Source organism: Ovis canadensis, chromosome 15 (assembly GCF_042477335.2).
Source record: "Ovis canadensis isolate MfBH-ARS-UI-01 breed Bighorn chromosome 15, ARS-UI_OviCan_v2, whole genome shotgun sequence".
Lineage (NCBI taxonomy): Eukaryota > Metazoa > Chordata > Mammalia > Artiodactyla > Bovidae > Ovis > Ovis canadensis.
In genome coordinates, this window is record NC_091259.1 from 58,375,429 (window position 1) to 58,402,211 (window position 26,783).

At 36.7% G+C, this 26,783-nt stretch overlaps 1 protein-coding gene across 3 annotated transcripts in view; it reads left to right on the forward strand.

Moving 5' to 3' along the window:
* NUP98 (nucleoporin 98 and 96 precursor) overlaps positions 1–26,783 on the forward strand; it is an 87,745-nt gene that overhangs the window by 2,142 nt on the left and 58,820 nt on the right. Inside the window, exons 2-10 of one of the 3 annotated variants that reach the window (XM_069553869.1) lie at positions 10,509–10,603; positions 10,940–11,041; positions 11,154–11,330; positions 12,797–12,936; positions 14,497–14,604; positions 15,657–15,837; positions 17,153–17,313; positions 17,458–17,595; positions 19,115–19,202. In XM_069553869.1, the coding sequence (XP_069409970.1) occupies positions 10,528–10,603; positions 10,940–11,041; positions 11,154–11,330; positions 12,797–12,936; positions 14,497–14,604; positions 15,657–15,837; positions 17,153–17,313; positions 17,458–17,595; positions 19,115–19,202 (1,171 nt within the window). In that variant the 5' untranslated portion in view covers positions 10,509–10,527. Of the gene's footprint in view, positions 1–10,508; positions 10,604–10,939; positions 11,042–11,153; positions 11,331–12,796; positions 12,937–14,496; positions 14,605–15,656; positions 15,838–17,152; positions 17,314–17,457; positions 17,596–19,114; positions 19,254–26,783 lie in introns of all 3 variants that reach the window. The other 2 variants (XM_069553868.1, XM_069553870.1) reach the window with 2 other exon arrangements.

The window sequence follows — 26,783 nt, forward strand, 5'->3', positions numbered from 1 at the left end:
TGTACTTTGATACCTGACTGTTCATGTCCATTTGCTCCTAGACAGCTAATAACAAGCACAACTTTTAGGGAACCAGATTCATAGCTTGGAAATGTTACTTCCTTTGATACTTTTATAGTAGCAAGTAACCTTAGGAGGTAAGGGGTAGTAATACTGATGTTAAATTTCCAGTAAATAAAGATCACATCTGTAGTTATGCAATCTTTTCAAAGCTTAAGGGAATAAGAAATTTAGTGATTTAACAATAAGTATTAGAGACAAAGTATATAAACAATGTTTCTTGAGAATTTGGCACATTCTGTGTGTTTAGAATTGAACCTAAGTATTTTTCATTTATGTATTGTATTTTACCCATTAGATACTCATAACACCCTCTCTCCAAGATTTAACATTCAAGAATGTCTTCAAACATTTTCAAATGTTACTTGAGAGGCAAAACTGCCCCTCAGTGAGATTGGTGCTCTACAGAGAACGTTCCCAATATTTCAATAAAAAATCTTACGTTTATCATACTTTGTCTATGTTTGTGGAGTCAGCTAATAAGTTGCATTTGGTTGAGATATCCTTGAAAACCCTTAAATTGTCAAAATCTGGGATGGGGAGCTAAAAAGAGTACTAGAGTTGCTTTCTTTATTTTCTCCTTCCATGTCTGTCGCAGCCTCCCTTTCTCTGGGATAGGAGAAATTAGAGTCCTGTTTGAAAGGGGATAGGTCATTGGATAAAGAGAGCAATATTTATTTCATTTTTTTGTGGAAAAAGGCAAAAGAGCTTGTACTTGAATTGATACAATTAAATGCGATGCTATATCTGGTCCTAAGAGTGAAGCTGGGAGGCAGTAGGGTGAGTGGAAAGATGTGAAACTGAAGTCAGAGGATTAGAAGAGGGCTCTAACAGTTCAAGTTTGAGGTCTTGGGACTCCTTTATATTTTTAAGAACCATTGCAGACTCCAAACAGCTTATGTTTATGTGGCTTAATATTTACTGTACTAGAAACAGACTAACTTTGAAAAGATTTATTGATTTAAAATTATTTTGCTTTAAATAACAACTTTATGAAAAGTTACTAAAAAATTTAGTGATAAAGGTGGCATTGTTTTGCATTTTTGCTAATCTTTTTAATGTCTGGCTTAACAGAAGACCACTGAGTTGGCAGATTTTATGCATTCATATGGTTGGTATGTTATTTTAGTTGAAGTATGTGAAGAAAATCCAGCCTCTTACAGGTACATAGTAATTGGAAAAGGGAGGAATGGTTTATTATTTTGTTTATTTATTGGCTGCACTGGGGAGCATGTGGGATCTTAGCTCCCTGACCAGGGATCGAACCTGTGCCCCCTACATTGGGAGTGTGGAGTCTTAACCATTGGACCGTCAGGGAAGTCCTGGAAAAAGTGCTTTTTAAATAACCTTATCACATAATTGTAGATTTCTCCTTTGACACTACACTCAAACCTGAACTTGTGTACAATGTTTACATTAAAATTCATTGGTTTGTCTTGCACTTTGAATGGGTGTTTACCCAAGCATGATTTTATGACATCGTATATTGGTCATTATGAATCACTGGGCTTCCCAGGTGGCCCACTGGTAAAGAATCTGCCTGCCAGTGCAAGAGATGTGGGTTCAATCCCTGGGTCAGGAAGGGCCCCTGTAGAAGGAAATGGAAACCCACTCCAGTATCCTTACCTGGAAAATCTCATGGACAGAGGAGACTAGCAGGCTACAGTCCATGGAATTGCAAAAGAGTCAGACATGACTTAGGGACTAAACAACAAGGGAATCATTGATTCACTGAGTCATGCAGCTCTTCCAAATGTTGACAGATTTACGGTTGCTCATATTACCACACATTTCATCAGATGTCTTTTAAAAATTGTGAAGCTAAGAAGCTCATAGTGGTGTACACAGGTTTTCAAGATTCCAATTTTTGCTTCAAATCTAAGTAAACAAAGTTTGTCATTTTTTCTTTGAAATGAAAATGGTGTTCCATGAAGAAAAATCTGTTCATTCCACTTTGTATTCACAAGTAATCACCCACCTGTTTTTCATTGGGGAAGCCCTTGTAGTTCAACATGTAGAAGTGCTTTTGAGTATTTCCCACTTCATCCCCCAGAATAATCGCACAGAATATTGAAAAGATGTGCCCTGAAATGTTGAGTTAATACAGTCAATAATTTACTGCTCTATAAAGGACATTCAAGTGAAAGTAGGTTTTTATGTGTGCTGTGAGTGAGTGGCAGTGAAGAATCCAGTGACTCTACAGTTTGGGGCCATTGTTTTGTTTTGTGTTCGATTCTAGCAGTTTTATATACCATTAGATGCAGAGGTCAGCACAGTTTTTTTTTTAATATATATATTTTTTAATCTTTTGGCTGTGGGGCATGTGGGATTTTAGTTTCCTGTCCAGGGATCGAATCTACACTCCCTGCATTATCAGCACAGAGTCTTAACCACTGGACCACTAGGGACATCCCAGCACAGTTTTTTCAAAAAGACAAATAATGTCTTAAGATTATTATAAAAATAGCTTTTACTTCATGGGCCCCCTCAAAAAGGTTTTGGGGACTTCTAGGAGCCTTGAGAACCACTGATCTAAGACAGTGATCTTTCACACTTGGTTCATACAGTCATAAGCTTCTTTGAAAGTGTTCACTGATGAGGTTCTGTTGTGTCCCCATCCCTCTTTACTTCACCAGAACAGCTGTTTGTTTTATGAACAGCACTGCTGATCAAGGGGAATATAATTGCGTGAATTAGCCTGTTCAGGAAGAAAACAGTTCATCCTTCATGAGTGTGTATCAGAATCACTCATCGCTTCACAACTTTGTTTAGACTACTTCCATGTACTTCTTTTACACAAAGATTACTAGTATCTGCACATCTAACCTTCTTGCTAGATGGAATAAGCTTAAGAAATAGGCAAATAGTTTTTAAATTAAAAAGATGTGAGGATTTCCCTGGTGATCCATGGTTAAGAATCCATCTGCCAGTGCAGGGGACACCAGATTCGATCCTTGGTCCAGGAAGATTCCACATACTTTGTAGCAACTAAGCCCTTAGCCACAGCCACTGAGCCCATATACTGTAGAGCCCATGCTCTGCAGCTCTGCAACGAGAGAAACCACTGCAATGAGAAGAGTAGCCCCTGTACACTGCAACTAGAGAAAACTCTTGGGCAGCAACAAAGACCCAGCATGGCCAAACATAAATAAATACATAAAATTTATATATTAACATGAGTAGTTAAAAATGAAGCTGCAAATGTGAGATGAGCAGAAGTGAATGAATAATCAGAGTGCCCTCAGTATATTGTTTGGGGAGGTAATTGTTTTAATTTTTGCTGTGGTGCTTCACGGTTGTTTTAAATGGTCAGTAGGTGACACCAACAGTATTGGGAAATAAGTCATATTATGTTTGGAGTTCTGGCTTGGCACTGATCAATCAAAGTTTAGAGTGATCGATTTTCTAATTTAAAATATTGTAAAACTAGACTGAAATCTGCTCTTGAGGAGCTCTAGTTTGAGGCATCTTTGTTCTAACAATCCTTTGGCGTAGGCTGTATAATCCCTACCATTCAGGTATAGAAATTGAGATCTGAGGGTTGAATATCATAACTGCAATTACAGAGTAGCAAGTAGCAGCAGTTTTTTATTCCTTCTTTACCTTTTTATTGTCACTTAATTTTAGATTCACAGAGAATTGCAAGCATACTAAATGGCAGAGAGTTTTAAATACAGATTTGTCTCTAAGACTAATGTACTCTTCACTGCTTCAGTTTGTAAAATGAGTTTAGGGGATGAAAAATGTTACTCAGCACTATGAGGAAGGAGCTGTATTAGGTACTCTGGATTATTTTAAATTAATTTTACACACTAATGGGAGAAATTGAGGGGAATCACAATACTTTTTACTAGAGCAGCAAACAGCTTACACACTCAAGCAGCAGGTATGACGGCAAATATATTGCATAACTAAAAACAGCTGGGAGGCATTAGTTTATGTAATCAGGGTTGGAAAGGGGAAGGGGAAGTATTTTTATACTGATAGGAGTCTGAAGGGTGTAATCTGGGACTGTCATGTTGAGGCAAGGTGAGGCTTGAGTAGCAATTTTTAGAAAGAGAAGGGGACATAGTTTTTAGAGAGGAAATGAATGTTATAACAAAAGGTATGGAGAAGGACATGGCAAACCACTCCAGTATTCTTGCCTGGGAAGTCCCCTGGACAGAGGAGCCTGATGGGCTACAGTCCATGGGGTCACAAAAGAGTCCAACACGACTGAGTGACTAAAATAACAACAGCAAAGGGTATGGCTTGATCTGGGGATCAGTTACAAGAAGGAGACTGTAAAACAAGAGAATAATGGGTGGTTTTGCTGGGATATGTTATTAGGTGATTAATAAGCCAATCTGTTTTACCTGAAGCTCTTACCAACTCCCATCCCTCCTCTCCCACCCAAGGGAAAAATTAGTCATTCAGTTCAGTTTTCTGTGGATGATAATTTCTGTCTTTTTTAGTACTTCTGTGAAGATGAGGGACTGTATGAAAAAGTACTTTGTAAACTAAAGTACTGGTCCATTCATTAACAAATAGTGTTTTTGCTTTTTTCTGAGTTTGATACAAAGGAAGCGGAAAGAAAAAATTACTTCCCATTTGTGGTAATTTTCTGTTGTCAGAGAGCAGCAAACTTGCTTAGTCATTCAGATAGCACATAAAGTTGGCAGTTGACTGGGTGTTACCATGTTTCAGGGTCTGTCCACCACTTTTCTGAAAGAAAACTGAGTTCTGTTGTCGAACCCAGAGTTCACAAAGCTCACAAAAATTGGACATCAGTTAATTAGCTTTAGTTGGGACAGTGGGGAATACTGGACTACTGTTATCTGTTATTAAGGCTACCTCTTTCTTGTATCTGACAGTCTGAATTATTACTTAGAAGATTGAACATAGAGAACAGAGTAAATTTAAGGACATTGCTTCTTTCCATATAGTACTGTTGGAATTGTTTTTATTCTTTGTAAGTATGTCTTATATACCAAATGGAGAAAAATTGCAATGAAAATAAGTCAGTTCATCCTTAAAGGAAGTGGTTCATCTTTGTAGGAAAGTTCATCGAGATCATGGCAATATCTTATAAATTGTTGATCCACAAGAGAAATTACCTTCCTGATGACTAGATCTCCCATATTTGCCAGAGAAATGTCTCTTTCTTCTAATGGCGCTGGATCAATACTGCCAAGTTTTGGTCTCATAGGTTCCCTGTTTGTAATGAGTGCAAAGTCAATTCCCTTTAGTCGTCAGTGTTCTTTCTTAAGGCAGTCTAGACTCTATAGACTCTCAGAGCATAGCTTCTGGAGTTAATAATAGCTTTGTGATTTGGGGCAAGTTATTTCTGTCTCAGTTTCACCATTTGTAAAATAGGGATAAAAACACCTATTTCATTGGATTTTAGGGGATGTTTATAAGAGATAATTCATTTAAAAAAACATAGAACAGTGCTTGGGACACAGTAAGAAGTCAAATTTTAGCTAGTATTTATTCTAGGAGGGTTTCAGTTTGGCTCAGGTTAATATATTTGAAAGGATCAAGACTTGAATATGTGCTTTGCCTTTAAACGTGAATGAATTTAGAGGTTCCACACCTTTCAGTCACTTGGATCACCACTTTCCTTTTGAATAGATTTTTAAATGGAAATAGAGTTAATGCCAGCATCTGCACCCTCTTGATCACTCGTTACTGATGATAGAGGAAGTAGACATTACTGAGAAGTTCGGATCCTCTGCATTCTCTGCCCCATGCCTTATTTCCCTTCCTCTCTCCAGAGGTAACCACCTTCCTGTGTTGTACTAGTCTTTTTCTTTTACTTTTACTATGTATATATGTATCCATAAATAATTGTGTTGTCTTTTCTATTTTACATAAAGAATCTGCCAATTGTATCTTTTTGCAACTTCCTTTCTTTTGTTGAACATCTTTTACTTGAAATAATTCTTTTAGGGTAACTTTGTTCGAGTGTTTTGATGATGCCTTATTGTCGATACACCATATCCTAGGTAAATACTTAGCTGAGTGCCCTTATTCACTACTTTAGTTGAGTAATTTAAGGTTGATGACATCATTACATAATAAACTGATGAGTACATTTATTATGTGTTTATCATATGGGGGAAAGTGATAGGAGAGGTACACAGATAACCCATTCTTGTTTTTGCAATATTTTAATTTTAATTTTTTTTAACACCAAAAACATTCTATATTGGGTAGCCGATTAACAATGTTGTCATAGTTTCAGGTGAACAGAGAAGGGTGAACAGCCATACATACACATGTATTCATTCCCTCTCAAACTCCCCTCTCATCCACTGCCACATGATGGTGATAATATATCCCTATTTTAAATGTTATCAGCTAGTTTAAGAAAATATATACATATACATAAAAACATTTTAAAATACATACGTGTGTGTATAATATACTATATACATACATATATATGTATATATATACAGGCCAAAGAAGTGTCTGCTGGTTGTATCCAACTATTTTGTGATCTCTTCCTTTTAGCAACCTCATTAGATGAAAAATTCTACCAAGAATCTTTTCTTTCACAGCTTCCTTTCGTTGTGAGAGTTAATCTAGGGTAATTTTATTTTTAAGTTAGAAATTGCTTCTAAAGTAACTTGACCATTCAGACTGAGTTTTAAAAACACATTCGTGGTCATTGCCATTAATTTAGGAAATGAGTACAACTGCGTTTCAGACTGCTTGTTAGGTTCTGGGATAGTAAACAAATGGTACTGTTCCTATCCTGGAGTTGATTGTGTGTTGCAGGTTGTGTTGGGGGAGGTTGAGAGGTTGACATCTTTGGGAAGCAGACTCTGAATTGGAGATAATCCTGCATGAGTTTTATTAGAGAGTGCACTTGGGATCACCACTTGTGGGAAAGAAGAGAAGGAAGTAGAATGGGCTGAGGAAGAAACTGAGTTGTGATTGTATCTTAATGAAGGCCTTAGCCAATCCATGTTTGCTATGAAGCTGAAATCACCCTTCAGAGTTATCCTAAGCTGGAACAAAGATGTCTGGCTTTTAGATATGGTCTGTCCCTGAAGAGCTATGACAGACATTGAGAGCATGTTAAAGAGCAGAAATATCACTTTGATCTGACCCTTGGTGAGGCAACTCTTTTCATTAGAAGCAGTTCTGAAGAGGGCCGACAGCTGAAAGCTGTCTTTTGGTAGTACGTCTCAGCAGCTGGGACAACAAATCTTTCAGTCCTCAAGGCAGATCTGTGTAGTTGGTGGTGTCACAGGGTTCATGGTAGAGAGAGTTAAGATAAATATGTGTAAATAAATCATACTGTGCTATGGAAGCCCAAAGGAGTGACTGATTACTAACAGGAGTTAGGAAGACCTTATAGAAGAGATGACATTTGAGCTAGGTGGTTTTTTTTGTTTTTGTTTTTTTTTTTAAACATATTTATTTTATTTATCTAGGCTGCTCTGGGTCTTTGTTGTGGCATGCAGGCTTCTCTCGTTGTGGTGCGAGGGCGGCATGTGGGATCTAGTTCCCTGACCAGGGATCAGACCTGGACCCCCTGCATTGGGAGCACAGAGTCTTAGCCACTGGGCCACCAGGAAAGTCCCTGAGCTAGGTTTTGAAGAATGAATTAGGAAGTTGTTTGGTAGGAGCAAGGGGGGGGAGGGTAAGGAGTTTGGGGGGGGTAAGGGGGCATTTTTTACTGAGTCACTGACATTTCATAGCAGAGTCAGGAAATTGGTTTATTTGAAGTGCAAAGGGTTTAATATATTAGCTATTCTTTAATTTCTAGCAATCATGATAAAAATAATGAAGCTGTTTGTAAAATCTTGGTTTGCTTCCATGGGGATAATTTTTTAAAAAAAACACTTAGAATCCCAGTATGATCAGACTTGAGAGTAAGCCAAGTTCATCCTTGCCAGAACCATAAAGACAGGCTAAGCTCGAGTGAGAAGCTTTCTTTCCAAGAGTCTAAACTGTGTTGGCCTTTTTCTTGAGTCTGGAACAGATGAATTTTCTTAATATACTGCACATGTTCTTGCTTGTTGCTTAGTCTCTTCCATCCTAGGATTGAGGGTGTCCATGGGAAGTCGGAGGTTAAACTGGGGTGCTACTGCTTATCCCTTTTTTCACCTTGGGGAAACTTGTTGAACACCTGATTCTGTTCCCTCATCTGTAAAATACAGGTGGTGAGGCATAACCCCACCTTTTAGGGTTGTTGTGATAACCTGTAAGAGCTTATAAACTGTGAGATAATTCTCAGGATATTTTATTACTACTTAAAATTCCTTTGTGGAGTATATGTGTGATGCTAGGTTTGTATGTTAGGATAAGACCGTTAGAAATCAAATTTTGATCATTAGAAGTTGTGGATTTGGTCTGTAGCAGTGGCACTAGTGCCGAACTGACAGAAAGCTTCTGTATGAGAATTTGAGTCCTGACATGTCTCCTCTGTGGAGGAAATCAGGCTTACACGAGTAGATTGCTGTTCATAGGGTTGGATAAGAAAATGAATGGCAGACTTAGCATGGTAATGGTATTACAGCTCAGTTTTTGCCTTATTGGTGATGGATGAAAAATTTTAGTCAGCAGATAAAGGCAAGTGAATTTCCTTTATTTGTAGGGCCTGTGACCCAAGACTGCAGTATGAGAGAGAGAACAATCAAAATGAGTTGGTCCAGACATCTGACCCCAGCACAACTGTCAGTTCTGAATGAATTGTTTAGTATTTCCAAGAATTATTTCCCCTGAAAGGGTAGTCACCAGTTGATACGGTAAAGGTCCAGTTCATCACTTTATGACACCTGGTAGGTTGAAAAGGCAGGAAAATTCAACTACATTTTATTGCTGAAGGAAAAATGATGAAATACCTGAAATACAGCCCCCAGTTCCAAGAAAATGCATTAGAATCATTTGAGGAGGCTTTCAAAATACAAATGCCTCCATCCTAATCCTGGACATTTTGGTTTCTGACTTCTGGAATGAGGTATAGGGGGTGTAGTTAGAAAAATTTGCATCTAATTCTAATGTGGCCCTCTTGAACTACTGGTTTCAGTGAGCTCTGTTTAACTGAAGAAGTTATTAAATTCCTGGATGTTCAGATAAAGAACTAAGTGTTGGAAATTTTTTTCTAGGGAAATATGGAGGGGGGCAGAACGTTGCTTTCTGTAAAAGTATTTATTTCATTTTTTCCAGTGTTGCACACAGTGTTGCGAGTGTTAGAATACCAAAGTGCTAATGGGACTCTGGAACATTGTGGGCACACCTCAGCATGTTACATTGAATTCTATATGAATGAGGCATATGATTTTACTAGAAGGAAAAAAGTGTTTCATTATGTGTAAATAATAGAAAGGCCATAATACCTGTCACAATCTAAACAAGCATGATTGTCTGTTTTCTGAGTTTTAATATTAAAAATAGATTACTTAAGGCTTCCCTTGTGGCTCAGCTGATAAAGAATCCACCTGCAATGTGGGAGACCTGGGTTTGATCCCTGGGTTGGGAAGATCCCCTGGAGAAGGGAAAGGCTACCCACTCTGGTATTCTGGCCTAGAGAATTCCATGGACTGTCCATGGGGTCTCACAGAGTGGGACACAGCTGAGTGACTTTCACTTTGACTTTTACTCATTGTTTTCTTGTCTGCTGGCAGATGTTTTAAATTTAAGGAAAATTTGTTGACCGGGGTGGGACGGGAAGTGTTTACTTTTTTGTAAAACTATACCTTGTTTTCATTCAAATTTAGGAGGGAAAAAACTTTTACTTTGGCCAATGCATTAAGTGACCATGTACATAGTTTGGATATTTTCGGGGGCTCATTCATGTGAAATGGAGGTTTTGACCAAAAGTTTTCTGTAATATTCCCCAAAGTAGTAGAAGATAGGTAAGCAGAGAACCATAGAGAATAGTGTTAAGAAGTAATCTCAAAAAGAATGTCAGGGTACCAGAATCTCTCAGGTTTAGAGATGGGAGGAGGGGGTGTACATAGTTTGAAGAACAATATTACAACATTTATATACTGAAAAATACAGGGAAAAACTTTTTACAGTGCAAACTATTGAAAATAAAGCCTGACCAAAAATTTAGCTTCTCAGATTGGGATAACAGAATGTTGTTATAATTTTTAAGGCGTATTCTGCATAACTTCCTACATGGGGCATACCAAAATAGGGCATAGTAGACCTGATGTCTTTATTAAAGGGGGGGCTTAAGTTTTAAAAAGGTCTAAAAACATTGTTTTAAAGGGATGGTTGTGGGTATGATATAAGTTTTAATTTCACATTATGGTACTGATTCAGTTTAGCTCAGTTTTACAAAGTCTGTTTTATCACATAGAATTTCAGAATATTGAACAAGGGTGAATATTGTGTTACAGTTTGAATAGGCCTAATTAAATTTGTAGAATAGTACATTTTCTGAAAAAAATTCCACCGCGTTTTATGGTCTTTAAAAAGTGATAATTTTTTCTTTTCTCCAGCTCTCTGAAGATTTTGAAGATGTTTAATAAGTCATTTGGAACACCCTTTGGGGGTGGCACTGGTGGCTTTGGCACAACTTCAACATTTGGGCAGAGTAAGTTTTAAAAAATAACAAATGAGGAAGAGAAATCTTAAGCTGTTTTAAGAACAAATCCACTTCAATAGTTTTAGATAGGAATTAATTTATACTTTGATCTTTATAATAACTTGAAAAATAACCAGGATAAAATCTTGTTAAAATTTTCTAAAAAATAGAAATAAAATTTGAGTTTTCTTGGTTTTCTGATCCTTAGTAGAATGTACTTACTGTTATTAATTGGCTCTTTTATCAGAAAGTTATAATTTGATACTAATTTTCAGACCAGGAAATACTTTTTTAAACATTGACCTGGTTTAGATTTTATTTTGATTCTGGAATTCACTTTATCAGATACTGGATTTGGCACTACTAGTGGAGGGGCATTTGGAACATCTGCATTTGGTTCTAGCAACAATACTGGAGGCCTGTTTGGAAATTCACAGACCAAACCAGGTAGGGATTTTATTTGGAATACTATTGGTTTATTCATAGCTGGTATAGGATTTCATTTAGTGACTCCAGTCTGTGTAACTCTTTTTTTTTACCTGCTTCTCTATCTCTCCAGGAGGCTTATTTGGTACCAATTCATTTAGCCAGCCAGCTACTTCCACAAGCACTGGCTTTGGGTTTGGCACATCAACAGGAACATCAAATAGCTTGTTTGGAACTGCAAGCACAGGAACCAGCCTCTTCTCATCCCAAAACAATGCCTTTGCACAAAATAAGCCAACGGGCTTTGGGAGTAAGTAGTAAATCTTTGGATTTCTGCCTCTGACAGTTTGATTTTCTTATTGAATGTGTTCTCTCTTCTCCTTTCCCTGTGTTCATCCACCCCCTTTTCTCACCAGACAGCAAAAACATGGGGAGAGGAAAACTTCAAAATGTATTGAAAAGTTAAATAGGCTGGAAAGGAAGGGGTTATATACATCTCTCTCTGAATGGAAGTCTTAGGAGGACTGGTATTTAAGGAATATGCATAGGAAGAGCCACCTGATACAGAATGCCCAGAGAATAAGATGAAAGGCCAGGTCAGAGTACTTCATAGGTATCAAGAAGGAAGAATTTCAAGGAAAATGTGTGTAGTCAACCATAATACATAGCACCTTCCAGGGCACCTTCTTCCTTTGTTTCACTTCTGGTTTGAAGAGACTAATGCAGAAATGATAAGTACTGGATGTGACATAGTTATGTCTCCATTCCTTAGCCATGGCCAATTTGTTTAATTGGTGGCTTCTTTCTCTTTAAGTCTAAATGCGGCTCAGGGATACTTCACACAGTTCTTTGAGGCAAAAACGTTGCTAGTTGCACAGGTGTGCCCAGTGAGTTGATGCCATTCTGCCACTAGTATGGCAGAATGAGTAAGTTAATCAGCTGTCATTATTTTATAAAGGGAAAGTTGTTTGAGGGAATGTTGAAATATTTAACCATAACGGTATAAAATGCATTCTAAAATACTCATTCAAAAGAGATATGGCTGTTTACTTTAAACTATGTTTTAGGACATGTGTTTAGAAAAGAAATAGTTGACTGCTTGTGAGAAATCAGCATTCCTCTTAACTTGGTATTAGGATGTTATTGTATTGGCAGATAACCTTTTATTGCTTACTGCTATTTCTGGTATAAAAGAAGTCATATTTTATATTTAGAAAAATATATCCCTTAGATAGCAGTTACATTCTCTGTTATGTAATTATTTAAAACTCAGCTTTATGGAAAAGTAGATTTACTTCTGTAAATGAGCAACATGCCTACTGATTTTTCTAAATTATTTTTCTGGGTGAAGTTTTGTATTAACCTATGTTTGATTACCATAATTGGACCATTTGTATGTTTCAATGTTGTGATAAGACATTGTCAGGAAGACAAGTTCATTCAGCATATGGTCTTAGTGAGAGAAATGAGATAAAGTATTTGATGAAACAGAGTATTGTTTCTTTCAGCTTGTTGTGTGAGTATGCCCAAGAAGGACTTTATGGACACTTAGCTGACTAAAAGATTCAGATTTTGTTTTTCTTCAGTTTTGAGCCTAGAACTGTGTGTGTGTGTGCGCGCGCGCACATGTGTGCACACGCACAATATCCATTTGAAGGTACTTGCTTGAGAGATTTGAAAGTAATGCTGCTCTAATGCCACAGCCCAATTCCAAAAAAGCTTACAGATTCTTAAATTCTTTACTGTTACTGTCCCATTTTTCTTTCTACTTTATAGATTTTGGAACAAGTACCAGCAGTGGGGGACTTTTTGGAACTACAAATACCACCTCTAATCCTTTTGGTAGCACATCTGGCTCTCTCTTTGGGCCAAGTAGTTTTACAGCTGCTCCTACTGGGACTACTATTAAGTTTAACGTAAGTATTTTCCAGTCTTTGTGGAGTATTTTTGTCTCCTGTATATTTTTTTGCAGGATGAGTTATAAAATTTCCTCTCTTTCCAGTTATGCATAAGTTAGTCTCACTCTTCCTGAAATGTGTTAAGAACAGTGTCTGGTAATAGTTGTAAATCCCATGGACAGAGGAGCCTGGCAGGCTACAGTCTGTGGGGTTCCAAAAGAGTCCCGTATGACTTAGCAACTAAACAACAAGACAGGGAAAGTCATGAAACATAAATCTAGATTATAGTTTATGTTTGAATTATAATCAACCCAGTTAAATTTGTATTTATAAGGTTGATTAAAATAGCTACTATAAGGAGTTCCCTGATGGCTTAGTGGTTAGGATTCCAGGTTTTCACTGTCATGGCCTGGGTTCAGTCCCTGGTCAGGGAACTGAGATTCTGCAAACCATGCCATGGCCAAAAAGGGAAAAAACTAGTACAAGGTTCAACTTGTATTTACAGTGTTCATAATTGACCTTTGAATGGTCAAAAATTCTTTATAGAAATAAAGAATGATGGAGCAAACTGTAAAAATCACTGAAAGTAAGGACTTTAAGGAGCTATATGGTATATCAATATTCTGTGTGCCAATTAGAAATAAAATTTTTGTTGCTGAAATGGCAGATTGAGGCAATAGACTTTAGTGTTTTCTTCAGCTTTTTTGAGAGAATTTGGATAGAGAGAATGAAAGATTTTGTTCATGAAAATCTGTGGACTACCACTTGATGTAAGATACCACTTGATGTGATTGCTTAGGAGGTACTTAGGATAGGCTGGCAGTGCAGTTAGCCTAATGAAAATCTCTGGCAAAAATAGGGATTGGAAAAACTTGTTAAAATTTAATCCAGAAAATAAAGAATTTCTTAGGCAAAGTAGTGAATTCATATTGCTGAAGTTAGAATCTTCAATTTAAAGTTAAATGTAAATGATAGTGAAAAATATTGTCTGTTGTCTCTTGGAAAGTACAGTAATTGAGAAAACTGACATTATGGGGTTGCAAAGAGTTGGACACGACTGAGCAACTTCAGTTCACTTCAGTTACTAGTACCTTTGCCTCATAAGCTTATAGGAGGAAAAACCAGGCTTCCATATTTCTTAAATGCAACAATAGTCATAAAGCAGACACTTCAGAGCAGAATAGGAATTAGAACTCAGAAATAGAGGCTAAATGTATATATTGAGTAAATTGGATAAAGCTTTCTTTATGCATATATTATTAAGTATATTTTAGTAGATAATTGGATGGCTCGGTTATGGGATTAATCTGGGATTTTTTTTGTTTTGTTTTTAAATTCTCTGAATTTTTGATAACAGTTACTGAGATTGACTTATGTAATAACCTTAATAAAAGGTGAGATTAGAAATGCAGAGTATTTAATCAAGCACTGTTAAAACTGTCTTGTTTAGTAAAAGACCTAGGGGACTGGTTATAGAGTTCAGTAGTTGAAGAATTGTGCCTGGGAGAGAAGGGTTATAAAACTTGAACTTAAACATTTGCTTTAGACTTTCAGATTTACTTTTATCTTCCTTTGCAGCCTCCAACCGGTACTGATACTATGGTTAAAGCTGGAGTTAGCACTAACATCAGTACCAAGCACCAGTGTATTACTGCTATGAAAGAATATGAAAGCAAGTCACTAGAGGTCAGTAAAAGGCATTACAGAGTATCACCCTAACCTTTTGATTCTATTAGGGAGCAGCTTTTTTAAATGTTTCTGATTATGTTTTAGGATTTATGTAAAAAACTAACATCAACCAATTTTTTTTAAATTAATATATTATTTATCGGTTATTTTAGACAAGGATGATATTCAGCTTGTATGTACCAGTATAGTTTACTGATAGTCTACTCTGACTGGTTCCTCATACTACTCTGGGCAGTGTATGCACGTGCATGTGTTTTTAGTAAACTCATGCAAATTCATAAGTATGTAGCATAGTATGTTTTACTAAGTGAATACCTCCAGGTAATCAGGCTCCAAATCAAGACACAAATCATTACCAGCATCCATGATGTCACCTTTGGCCCTGCCAGAAGTCACAGTCCTCCCCTCCCAGAGGTTAACACTATCCTGACTGCCCATGTTTTGCCCATTTTTGAACTTTATATAAATGAGATCTTATGTGCTCTTAAGTGTGTCTGTCAAGATTGTGAGGTTTATCCATGTTGCATGAGGCTGTTCATTATGGCTGTGTAATTGTTTGTTGTACATTTTAACTGTCATCTCTGATTGTCTTCTGCATCCCAAATTGTGCTTGCTTCCTTGGAGTATACAGAAACACACTTAACTTGTGAGACAGAATTGTTAAACTTTGTTGCTTTTCCTAAGTTTTCTGAATTTCTCAGTATCCTCCATCTTTTAATCCGCTAATCTTCACATTTGGGCTGTAAATAGATAGGATTATTGTCTAAGTGAAAGTATTATTGTCTATAAAAGAAAATTGAAATTAAGATGTGGTTGATTGTTTGGCCTGTAGTTTTCATGGTAATTATGGTATGGATTTTAATGTCCATTATATGCTACTGAAAATCTTTTTCTATAATTATAATAAGTTAACCATTCCATAGTTTTCTGTTTTTTAAGTCATGGTTCCTATTTGAACATAGAAATTGAATACTAAATTCGAGTCTTTAGTCTCCTAAATAATTTTTTTGACTGTGTATAGATTTGGAAAATGTTTTCCCTTACTCTAGGAGCTTCGTTTAGAGGATTATCAGGCCAACCGGAAAGGCCCACAGAATCAGGTGGGAGCAGGTACCACGACTGGCTTGTTTGGGTCTTCTCCAGCCACCTCCAGTGCAACAGGACTCTTCAGCTCTTCCACAACAAACTCAGGCTTTGCATATGGTCAGAACAAAACAGCCTTTGGAACTAGTAAGCACTTGACATCATATTGGGTCCTTTTGAGGAGAGATGAACAACTAAAAGTAATACATAATTGTCATTTTTGTGTCTAAGTGTTATGGAGAAAAATGATTCAGGGGTCCTGAAGAATAGGAAATACCTGATATGTCTGTATGAGTGGGGAGAAATAATGGTATTAAGTGTATATAGTTAAGAAGGGCTTCACTGATAGGTGAAGTTTGATCAGTAGCCTGTCTGAAGAAGATGAAAGATAAAGCTATACAGATTTCTGGGGGAATTCCAGCCAGAGGAAACTAGAAGTCTTAAAATCCTGAGTTTTTGCCAGATAGAAGAGAACAAGGGAAGGTACTGGAGGATGTAAGGAACTTCATAGGGCTTTGTAGGCCATTGTCAAGATTTGAATTATTGAGTCTGGAAGCCATTAGAGGGTTTAGGTAAAGCATAAGATTATGAATAAAGGATCATTCTGAAGGCTGCTGTATTAAGCATGTTGAATGGGGGCAAGGGTGGAAACAAGTCAGTTAGAAAAGTTGTTGCCCTATCCACATGAAAGGTGATGGTGACTTGAAGAGAAGGGTGCTGTGGTGATTGGTAAAAATGCCAGATTCTGAAACAAGCTTGAATGTAGAGCTGAGGATATTTATTTATGGATTGATTTCATGTGGGATATGAAAGAGGGAAGTCTAGGATGGTTACTAGATTACTTCATAAAAGTATTACTTTTGTGAAAGTAATACATATATATGATATAAAATTCAAAAAATACAAAAAGTACATCACCAAACATCCTTTTTTTTACCTCTAGCCACCAGTTTGCTTCTGTAAAAACAAGCAGATATTTTCTATAGAAACATATACAAATGAATACATATTTAAGTGGCATTTGTATTCTTTTCAGTTTGGTATTCTTTGATTTAGATTAGCCACATATTCATTAAATGTATCCTATGCTGGATACATTGCTATAAAGAGACAGCCCCTGTTTTGAAGAAAAACTTACTCCAAGGTTAAAGTACCCACATACATTTTAAGTGTAGTGTATTATCTTTGTAAAAGAGACAAAAAGCTCTCAGCTCACAAAGGAAGATTACTTAGCCCAGACTGGGTTCTTAAGATCAGAGTATTATTTTAGAAATTAGTCTGAACCAAATCTGGAGTTAGATGAAGGAGGATGAAAAATGAAGTGGTTATCCAGTTTGAGTACTTAATGAATGTAGGGTAATTTAGGTATATAATCAATAACAAACTATTGCAGAAACTAGATACTATGAGACTTCACATTCTGCCCAGCCCCTTAACCTTCCCCTTTATTTTTTCTTGAAAGGTACAACTGGATTTGGAACAAATCCTGGTGGTCTCTTTGGCCAGCAGAATCAAACTACTAGCCTCTTCAGCAAACCATTTGCCCAGCCCACAACCACCCAGACCACTGGTTTTTCCTTTGGTAATACCAGCACACTAGGACAGCCAAGCACCAACACCATGGTAAGGAAACAAGTCTTATTGGTAGAGCTAAGTAATGGGGCTTCTATATTGTCTGTCATATAAACTTGGAAAAATGGCAACTATTATTAATATTCTAAAGACAACTATTTTAGGATATCTTGTAATCTAGATCACCTTTTTCAGGGTCTATTTGGAGTAACCCAAGCCTCACAGCCAGGAGGTCTTTTTGGGACAGCTACAAACACCAGCACCGGGACAGCATTTGGAACAGGAGCTAGTCTCTTTGGGCAGACCAGTACTGGATTTGGTGCTGTTGGTTCGGTAGGTTTTTATAATTCACTGTAATTTGAAGATGTATATAAAGCTGCTAAAGGAATTTCTAAGAAAAATTTGTCTTTTGGGAATTTCTTGGTGCTCTGGTGGTTAAGACTCGGTTTCACTGCCCGGGAAGTCAATCCCTTGTTGTAGAACTAAGATCCCATAAGCCACATGGCACAGCCAAAAAAAAAAAAACCCCACAAAATGAAAAAAAAAAAAAGCTGAATTTAAGAAAAGCAAAATCTGTCTTTCGAGTATTTTGGGGGAGTAATATTGTATGACTTTATACTGATAGTAACTGAAAGCTATTTAGTACCAAAAAATAGGTAACTTTATAATTGGTTTATTTTCAGAAACTAGGTTCTTATTGAAACTTCTTTGTGTCTTCTGAACTAACCACTCTCGTTGGTTAAATTGTTGAGTCTAAGTTGAGAGGCTTTTGCCCTTAAAATCAGATCATTTTAAATTCCTGTTTCTACCTTCTATTTTGGGTGATAAGTTGGTATCTTATTTGTTAATTACATATTTTTGGTGTTGATCAAGTTACTAAAATTTTATTCTTAAGGTTTTCATGCTGCTGGAGGCTTAACTGAATTTTTTTTTTCTTGTTACATCATTTAAGGAAGACATTACTATTTAGGAGTACACGACTTAAAAAACAATAGTAAATACTTTTTAAAGAAACTAGGTGTCTATATTATGTGTCCATTATAACAAGCTTTGGACTCTAGTTTAAAAAAAAATCACCAAATCATGTGGTGGTTTTCATGGAGATTGAAATCTGTTATATGTTATTTGAGGTGAGAAATTGAGGAAATTATCTTTAAAAAATGCTTCAGAAAGTTCTTATTTTTTTAAACAACTTTATTGGGATGTAATCCGCTTGCCGTACAGTTCACCCTTTTGAAGTTTAAAATTGTGTGGTTTCTAGCTTATTCACAGATTGTGCAACTATCACCATAATCAATTTTAGAACATACTTGTCACCCTAAAAATAAATGTCATCCCCATTAATAGTCACTTCTCATTTTCCCCCAGTCAGTTCAGATCAGCTGTGTATGTATTTACCTATTCTGTATATTTCATGTAAATGGAATCACATCTTTGGTGACTGATTTCTTTTACTTAGCATAATGTTTTCAAGGTTCATCCATGTTGTAGCTTGTTTAAATTTTTTACTGTAACTTTCTGCTGGCATATTCAATACATGAGAACATTTTTGTTACCAGGTAAAAAATAATTTGACTGCCTTGTTACTTGTTTTTTCCTTTGTCTCACTGAAATACTACGTTTGGTGAGGTGTTACCATTAACTTCTCAGGCTAGGAGCATTCTGTTTTGTTAATCTTGCTCAGATTAGATATTTTTTTGAGAGCCGTTATTCATCCTTCTTCATACATTTTTCATAAAAATTATGACGTCTTCTCTCCCTTACCACAGACCCAGTCCAGTATACCTGATTTATCTGTTTAGAGTGTGTCTTACATACTGCTTAAAATTGTCCTGTATTGTGTTCTTTTTAGACCCTGTTTGGAAATAACAAGCTTACTACGTTTGGAACCAGCACAACCAGTGCTCCTTCATTTGGTACAACCAGTGGCGGGCTCTTTGGTAACAAACCAACCCTGACTTTAGGAACCAATACAAACACTTCCAATTTTGGTACATACAAAAAGCAGGTTTGACTCTCTTAAAGTTACACTGACTATACCACACATCATTCTCCTGATTCATATTATTGGGAATATTTTAAAATTCGCAGGTAAGCTCTGGCTTGATAGGAGATTACAGAGGGAAAAGCTTAAACTCAAGGACTTGGGTTAAGATACCTGAAAGAGATATAAATTGCCTTAACTATATTCTTTTGACTCCCTGCTTTGGATAAAATGGAATATTTAATGGACACAGTAGAGGTATCTTGCAGAATGTTGGTTCTCTAATGGAGGTAGATTATTTTCAAAATAAGAAAATATTTTCGTTGGATTACCTCATCAGTGATTGAGAAACAAAAAGTGAAACACATTTGATTGAGAGAACACATTGTTTTAGACCAAGTTCTTTCACACCGGGAGGTAGTGAACAGATGAGCTTTGATGATTCCTTTTTAAACTTTCTGTTGTTGTTTAGTGTTTTGTTGTTTTTTGAGATTTGATGATTCTTATTGAAAGTTGAAGCCTTTCTGATTTGAGGGATTGTTCAGTAGTTTTCCTATAGTTGGCAAAAATGTTTTATTTTGAATACATATTCATTGGAAAAAAAATTGGACAATAGCAGGTAAGATTGAATGACAGAAAAACAAACTTTAAACTACTCTTCAGAGATATGCTGGAAATTTTTAAACTTGTTTAATAGAAACATTATTATTTTAACTATAAGTAAGTTTTCAAACAGATTTACCATATTTTGAGTTAAATTGTCATGGAAAGTTCATTTCATTACCAAAGGAAATAGTGATTGAAATACTTCTTTAAAGTATTTCATGTACCAGACATAACATTAGGCTCTGGATATCTAGTGGGAGATGAGTACAAGCATATGGTTATTTGCCTTAAGTCAGCAGTTAAATTTTTTCAGTGAGTTTTTTAAATGATCTTGTACTGGAAAAAGAGGCTGCATTAAATATCCATTGGAATGGTATATGTTTTCATAGAAAGAGGAGCTATGTGAAGGGGATAGATAAATCTTTGTCAGGTACCAGTTCTTAAATTAATGTATTAAAATTTGATTTGATTTTTATAACCCCTTTCATTGTTATAAAGTGAAGTGTGAAGAGTGAAGTTGTTCATTCATTCCTAGTAATGTTTATCATTCTACCTATAGACATTCTACCTTTTTGTCTGTATTCTACGAAAGAATGGTCTTGAGACAGTGGACTTGGGTAGCATGGATATCAGTTTTGTGTATTTGTTTCTTATCTATGAAATAAGATGAGAAAGATACTTAAGGGTTAAAATCAGTGTTTTTCAGCCTTTTTAAATCACTGTCACGCCCTTTTCCTCAGGGATCCTTTGTAGACCTTTTTCCCCCTTATTAATCATCTGCTCACCTCATGAAATTTTAATACCACGTATATTCTGTGTTATTTGTTTAGTACTGTGGCTCTTTGGAAGACCATAAACCATTTTTAATTGATGATAATTGCTTTACAATATTGTGTTGGTTTCTGCCATACAATAACCTGAATCAGTTGTAGCTCTATATGCCCTCCCTCTTGAACCTCCCTCCCCCGTAAGAGGTAATTTTGTTCCCTTTGAAAATGAATGTTTTTTTGATAGCACAGCCTGAGCGGAGGATTGGAGACTGATCACCTCCTCTTGGCAGAGAACTCGAATTCTGGTTCTGGTCTGGTCTGATTTCTGGTAGAGCTGAGTTCCAGTCCTCCCTTCTCTGGAGGCCCAAGGAAAAGTCCCATAATGCCTGGGTATCTGTAGGTGGCAGGAGACGTCTGTAAGGACACCCCTTTTGCCCCACCTCTGCTGCCGCCTCCCCCTTCTTCTTTCAACCTGGCTTCCTTTCCTTCCTTGAAATCTTTGACTTGGATCTGAAGTTCTAGAGACTGTATCCTTGTATTTAAGTGCTTCCCTTGTGGTGCAGAGGTTAAAGCGTCTGCCCGCAATGTGGGAGACCTGGGTTCGATCCCTGGGTCGAGAAGATCCCTTGGAGAAGGAAATGGCACCCCACTCCAGTATTCTTGCCTGGAGAATCCCATGGACGGAGGAGCTTGGTGTGGGCTACAGTCCACGAGTTGCAAAGAGTCGGACACGACTGAGTGACTTCACTTCACTTGATGTTCAGAATTAAATATATTTTCTCTCTGACAAGGTATTTGTGTAGACTACTTGATTTGGAAATGAAAACTCTCGTCTTTATTTGATGTGCCTCACTAACTTATGTGCTGAATTGTCCTTTTTTTTTTAATCCTTAATGCTGACCTAGTGCCTGGCGTAGAGTAGGTGCCCACTAAGAGTTTATTAATGAATAAGCCCTGAGAGGAAAGACTCCCAAGAAATACAGATTGCAGGGTGACAGGTTTTGTTTTACTCTTGGGTGAACTTAAATCATTCCATTACCACCCTAGAGGAATCTAGATCTAAGTGAGACTTTCTTTGATATTCCTGTTGTCTTGGGAAGCTGTCAGTTTGATGATGTGGGCAGAAATACTTTTCTGATTTGGAAATAAGTCATACAACAAATCTGGAAATGGAATAAGGTTGCACAAAGATTTATTGCATTGTTATATCATCATTAGTTGCATGTTACCCAGTATGGGATTGTGTTTCATTATGGTAATGATAAATCCAGAGTTTAAAAGGTTGGAATACTTGCTACAATTGATGTTGCCACACCCTTAAGTCATTCTTTAGAGTCATCTGTTCCTTTTCTTAGTAATTATTCCTAACAAGGACTAGTTTAAGATGACTTCCCTGGTGGCTCAGATGGTAAAGCGTCTGCCTACAATGTGGGAGACCTGGGTTCAATCCCTGGGTTGGGAAGATCTCCTGGAGAAGGAAATGGCAACCCACTCCAGTATTCTTGCCTGGAGAATCCCATGGACGGAGGAGCTTGGTGGGCTACAGTCCACGGGTTGCGAAGAGTTGGACACAACTGAGTTTAAGATTGAGTATATGACAGTGTCAGTTTCTGAATGGAAGGAATAGAATAGAATTGTTTCAGGAGAGAAATTACAGGCAGGATGTCAGCACTGGTGAGCAACAGTTAGAGAGGTTGAAGATCTTTTGAATATTGATCTTTTGAGTATTCAATTCAGTTCAGTCGCTCAGTTGTGTCTGACTCTGTGACCCCGTGAACCGTAGCGTGCCAGGCCTCCCTGTCCATCAACTCCTGGAGTTTTGAGTAAATTATTGGGTATTCATGCTACATGGGTAAGGTTTGAGTTATTTGTACATAAACATCTGATTTTTTTAAGCTTTTTAAAAAATTGATACATAGACATTACATTATATTTCAGATGTTTAATGTAATAGTCAAATATTTGTATATATTGTGAAATGTTTACCACAGTAAGTGTAAGTAACGTCTATCATCAATAGAAATTTTTTTTCTCATGATGAAAATTCTAAGATCTCCTACTGTGTTCAGTTCAGTCGCTCAGTTGTGTCCAACTCTTTGCACCTCCATGAACTGTAGCACATCAGGCTTCCCTGTCCATCACCAACTCCCAGAGTTTACTCAGACTCATGTCCATTGAGTCAGTGATGCCATCCAACCATCTGATCCTCTGTCATCGCCTTCAGTCTTTCCTAGCATCAGTGTCTTTTCCAATGAGTCAGTTCTTCACATCAGGTGGCTGAAGTATTGGAGTTTCAGCTTCAGCATCAGTCCTTCCAATGAGTATTTAGGACTGATTTCCTTTAGGAAATCCAGGGCTCCTTTGGGATGGTTTAATCTCCCTGCAGTCCAAGGGACTCTCAAGAGTCTTCTCCAACACCACAGTTCAAAAGCATCAATTCTTTGGCGCTCAGCTTTATAGTCCAACTCTCACATCCATACATGACTGCTGGAAAAACTATATATACCTACTCTGTTAGCAACTTTCAGATATACAGTGCAATATTTTTAGCTATAGTCAGCATGCTATGCCTTAAAATCCCAGGAGTTATTCTATAGCTCTAAGTTTGCCCCTTTTGACTCTCCTTCACCCATTTTGCCCATCACCCTCCCTCTGCCTCTGGTAACCACTGATCTGTTCTCTGTATTAGTGAGCTTATTTTTGTTGGTGGTGGTTTTGTTTTTTAAGATTCCACAAATAAGTGAGAACACTTGTCTTTGTCTTGTGTCACTTATTTATATTTGATTTTCTTTGCCTTGCTTAATTCACATAGCATTATGCCCATAAGGTCTCTCCATGTTACACAGATGCAAAGTTGTCTTTGTATTTTGTAGTTAAACAATATTTTGTTGCACATATATACCATGTTTTCTTTACCCATTCATCCATTGATATACACTTAGATTGCTTCCATATCTTGGCTAGAGTAAATAATGCTGCTGTGAATATTGAGGTACATATTTCTTTTCAAATTAGTGTTTTCGTTTTCTTTCGTATATACCCAGGAGTGGAATTGCTGAATTGCATGGTAGTTCTATTTTTAATATTTTGAGAACCTTCCATACTATACTATACTATACTATACTATACTATACTATACCATCATGGCTGCACCATACATTCCCACCAACACTGTAGGAAGGGTCCCCCTTTTCTCCACATTCTCACCAGCACTTACTTTTTTTTTTTTTATTGTATGATTTCATTTATATAAAATGTTCAGAATAGGCAAATCCATTCCCACCAACACTGTAGGAAGGGTCCCCCTTTTCTCCACATTCTCACCAGCACTTACTTATTTTTTTTTTTTTATTGTATGATTTCATTTATATAAAATGTTCAGAATAGGCAAATCCATAGAGACACAACATAGATTGCTGCTTGCCCTGGGGTTAGTGGGGGTGTTGAGGGGATATGAAGAACGGCTGCTAATGGGTACTGTACTGGGTCAGATAGCACCCCCCACCCCCAATTTAGAACAAAAATGTTCTAAAATCAGTTGTGGTGATTTTGCACATCTTTGTGGATATACTAAAAACCAGTAAACTGTACATTTTAAATGGATGAATTTTTTGGTATGTGAATTACATCTCAATAAAGCTGTTACTAAAAATATTTAAAGCTATAAAGAAATACTGAAGAACAAACAAGGTCCTTGAGTAATCCCGACACAAAGAACTTCCACTTTCAGTCAGTATATTGAGAGTTAAATACTGCTGCTGCTGTTAAGTCACTTCAGTTGTGTCCGACTCTGTGGGACCCCATAGACGGCAGCCCACCAGGCTCCCCCGTCCCTGGGATTCTCCAGGTGAGAACACTGGAGTGGGTTGCCATTTCCTTCTCCTTACCAGCACTTATTATTTGTTGTCTTTTTAGGTGGTAGTCGTTTTGACAACGGTGAGGTGATGTCATTGGCTTTGATTTGCATTTCACTGGTGATTAGCTATGTTAAGCATCTTTTCATGTACCTGTTGGTCATCTGTATGTAGTATTTTGAAAGATGTCTGTTCCTGTCCTCATTGCATTTTTTTAATTGGATTTTTTTTTTTTGCCATTAAGTTGTGTGAATTCTTTATGTAGTTTGAATTTTAGCCACTTAAAATATAAATGATGTGCAAATATTTTCTCCCATTCAGTAGATTGCCTTTTCATTTTGTTGTAGTTTCCTTTGCTGTGCAGAAGCTTTTTAGTTATAGTCCCACTTATTTATTTTTCTGTTGTTGCCTTTGCTTTTAGTGTTAGATCCAAAAATCGTGACCAAGACAGATACAGAGAAACTTACCCCTATGGTTCCTTCTAGGAATTATATGATTTCAGATCTTGTGTTCAGGTCTTTAATCCATTTTGTTTATGGTGTAAGATAATGGTCCAGTTTTATTCTTTTACGTGTGGTTGCCCAGTTTTCCCAGTGCCATTGGTTGAAGAGACTGTCCGTTCTCCATTGTATATTCTTGGCTCTTCTGTTGTAACTTAACTGATTGTTGATTAATTGTTCTTAATTTTAACTTAAAGTTGTTTTGAAATAACTGAGTTGATAAACCTTTGTTAGAATCTGTGGAAATGTGTGGTATAAACAGTGTAAGTTGGGACTTATTTCCCTCCTGTGGGTTTGAGGTAGTTCACGAGTATCTTGTTTTCTGCTGTTAATGAGACTGGAAGATCTTTTTTGGTAAAATTTTAACTCAGGAAAACAAAGAACATCTCCAGTACATATTTTGGTGTTTTTTTTAATTTTGTTTTTCTTTAAAGAAAATTGATTGTGCTTGAGCAGGCAGTACTCCATTTTTGTGGCATAGCTATTAAGACAATTGAAAAGATTTAATGAATGCATGAATTAAATATATTGGAAGTATGTCAGATTACTTGCTTAGATTTTTAAATGACATTAGAAATATGTTTTCAACTGTTTAATTAAACTTTTTTTCTTTGCATTTTTAATTTAGATGTAAATTCAAAACTGGCATGACACAGTAAAATATTCTTAGTTGGTGACACTGATATATATTCCAAAACACTTCATTCTAATGTGTTTTGAACTTGTTCACCTCCATGATACCTTTATAAAAGACTTCACATGTTTCACAAGGAGATTTTGCTGGCCAGTGGTTAGTTTCTCCCTCTTATCAAAAGAAATTAATGGTATGTTCATTAGCTGTTTTGTTGATGTTTAGCTCCAAAAGGAGCACAGAAAGTGTGGACATACGTGAACAAAGGAGAAGTAATAGCAGCAGTAGTTTGATATGTACATGTCTTTGTGGGGAGACCTGTGGATTTTAGAAGGGAATCACAGGATCTTCTTTAAACAGTGGGTCACCGTGAAAGGATGGTTTTGTTCAACTCTCCATCATCTCTGATAATGAAATAATTCAACTCAGTTATTCGTAGATATTATTCATTATCTTTTTTTACTGTTAGCTAGCTGAGTCTTTGTGTGCTCCTATAAGCTGATTGAATTTGACACCATTAAAACTTCTCAATGTGTGATTACAGCCACACATTACTATCCATACAGGGTCCATCTGTTCAAAAGAAAGCCTGCTGTAGAGATTTTTATAGGTAATCTTCACTTAGCGAGAATCTTTAGGTTCAGTGAAGTGTCTTGGTTGACTGTCTTATTTTTCAGTGAAAATTTGAGGGAATTATTTTTCTTCTATTAATTAAGCATGAAGCATAGAATGGAGGCTTTGAGAGGACTTTTCTCATGGTCAAGGGATGTGGGTTTGATCTGTGGTCAGGGAACTAAGAATCCCACATGCCAAGCTATAACTGAGACCTGAGGCAGCCAAATAAATTAACTAAATTTAAAAAGAACAATGGAGGCTTTGAGTCTTACAAAGGGAATGTTCCCCAAGCTCAAGCACAATCAATTTGCTTTAATACTGGGTATTATCCTATACTTAATTAAGTCTAAAGTGTAATTAAGTAAATAGGAAGACTGTGGGGTCTATTTATGGTTATCAAAAAAAATTTTTAAGTTAAATTAGCCTGCCATTTAGGATTTCTAAATGTCAAAAAATGAAAGGATACAAAACTTACAGTCAGACTGCTTTGTTTTAAATTCCCTTGTACAGGAAATTGAGAATTGTGTTAAAGTACAGTCTGCTCACTCTTGTGTCCTCCTA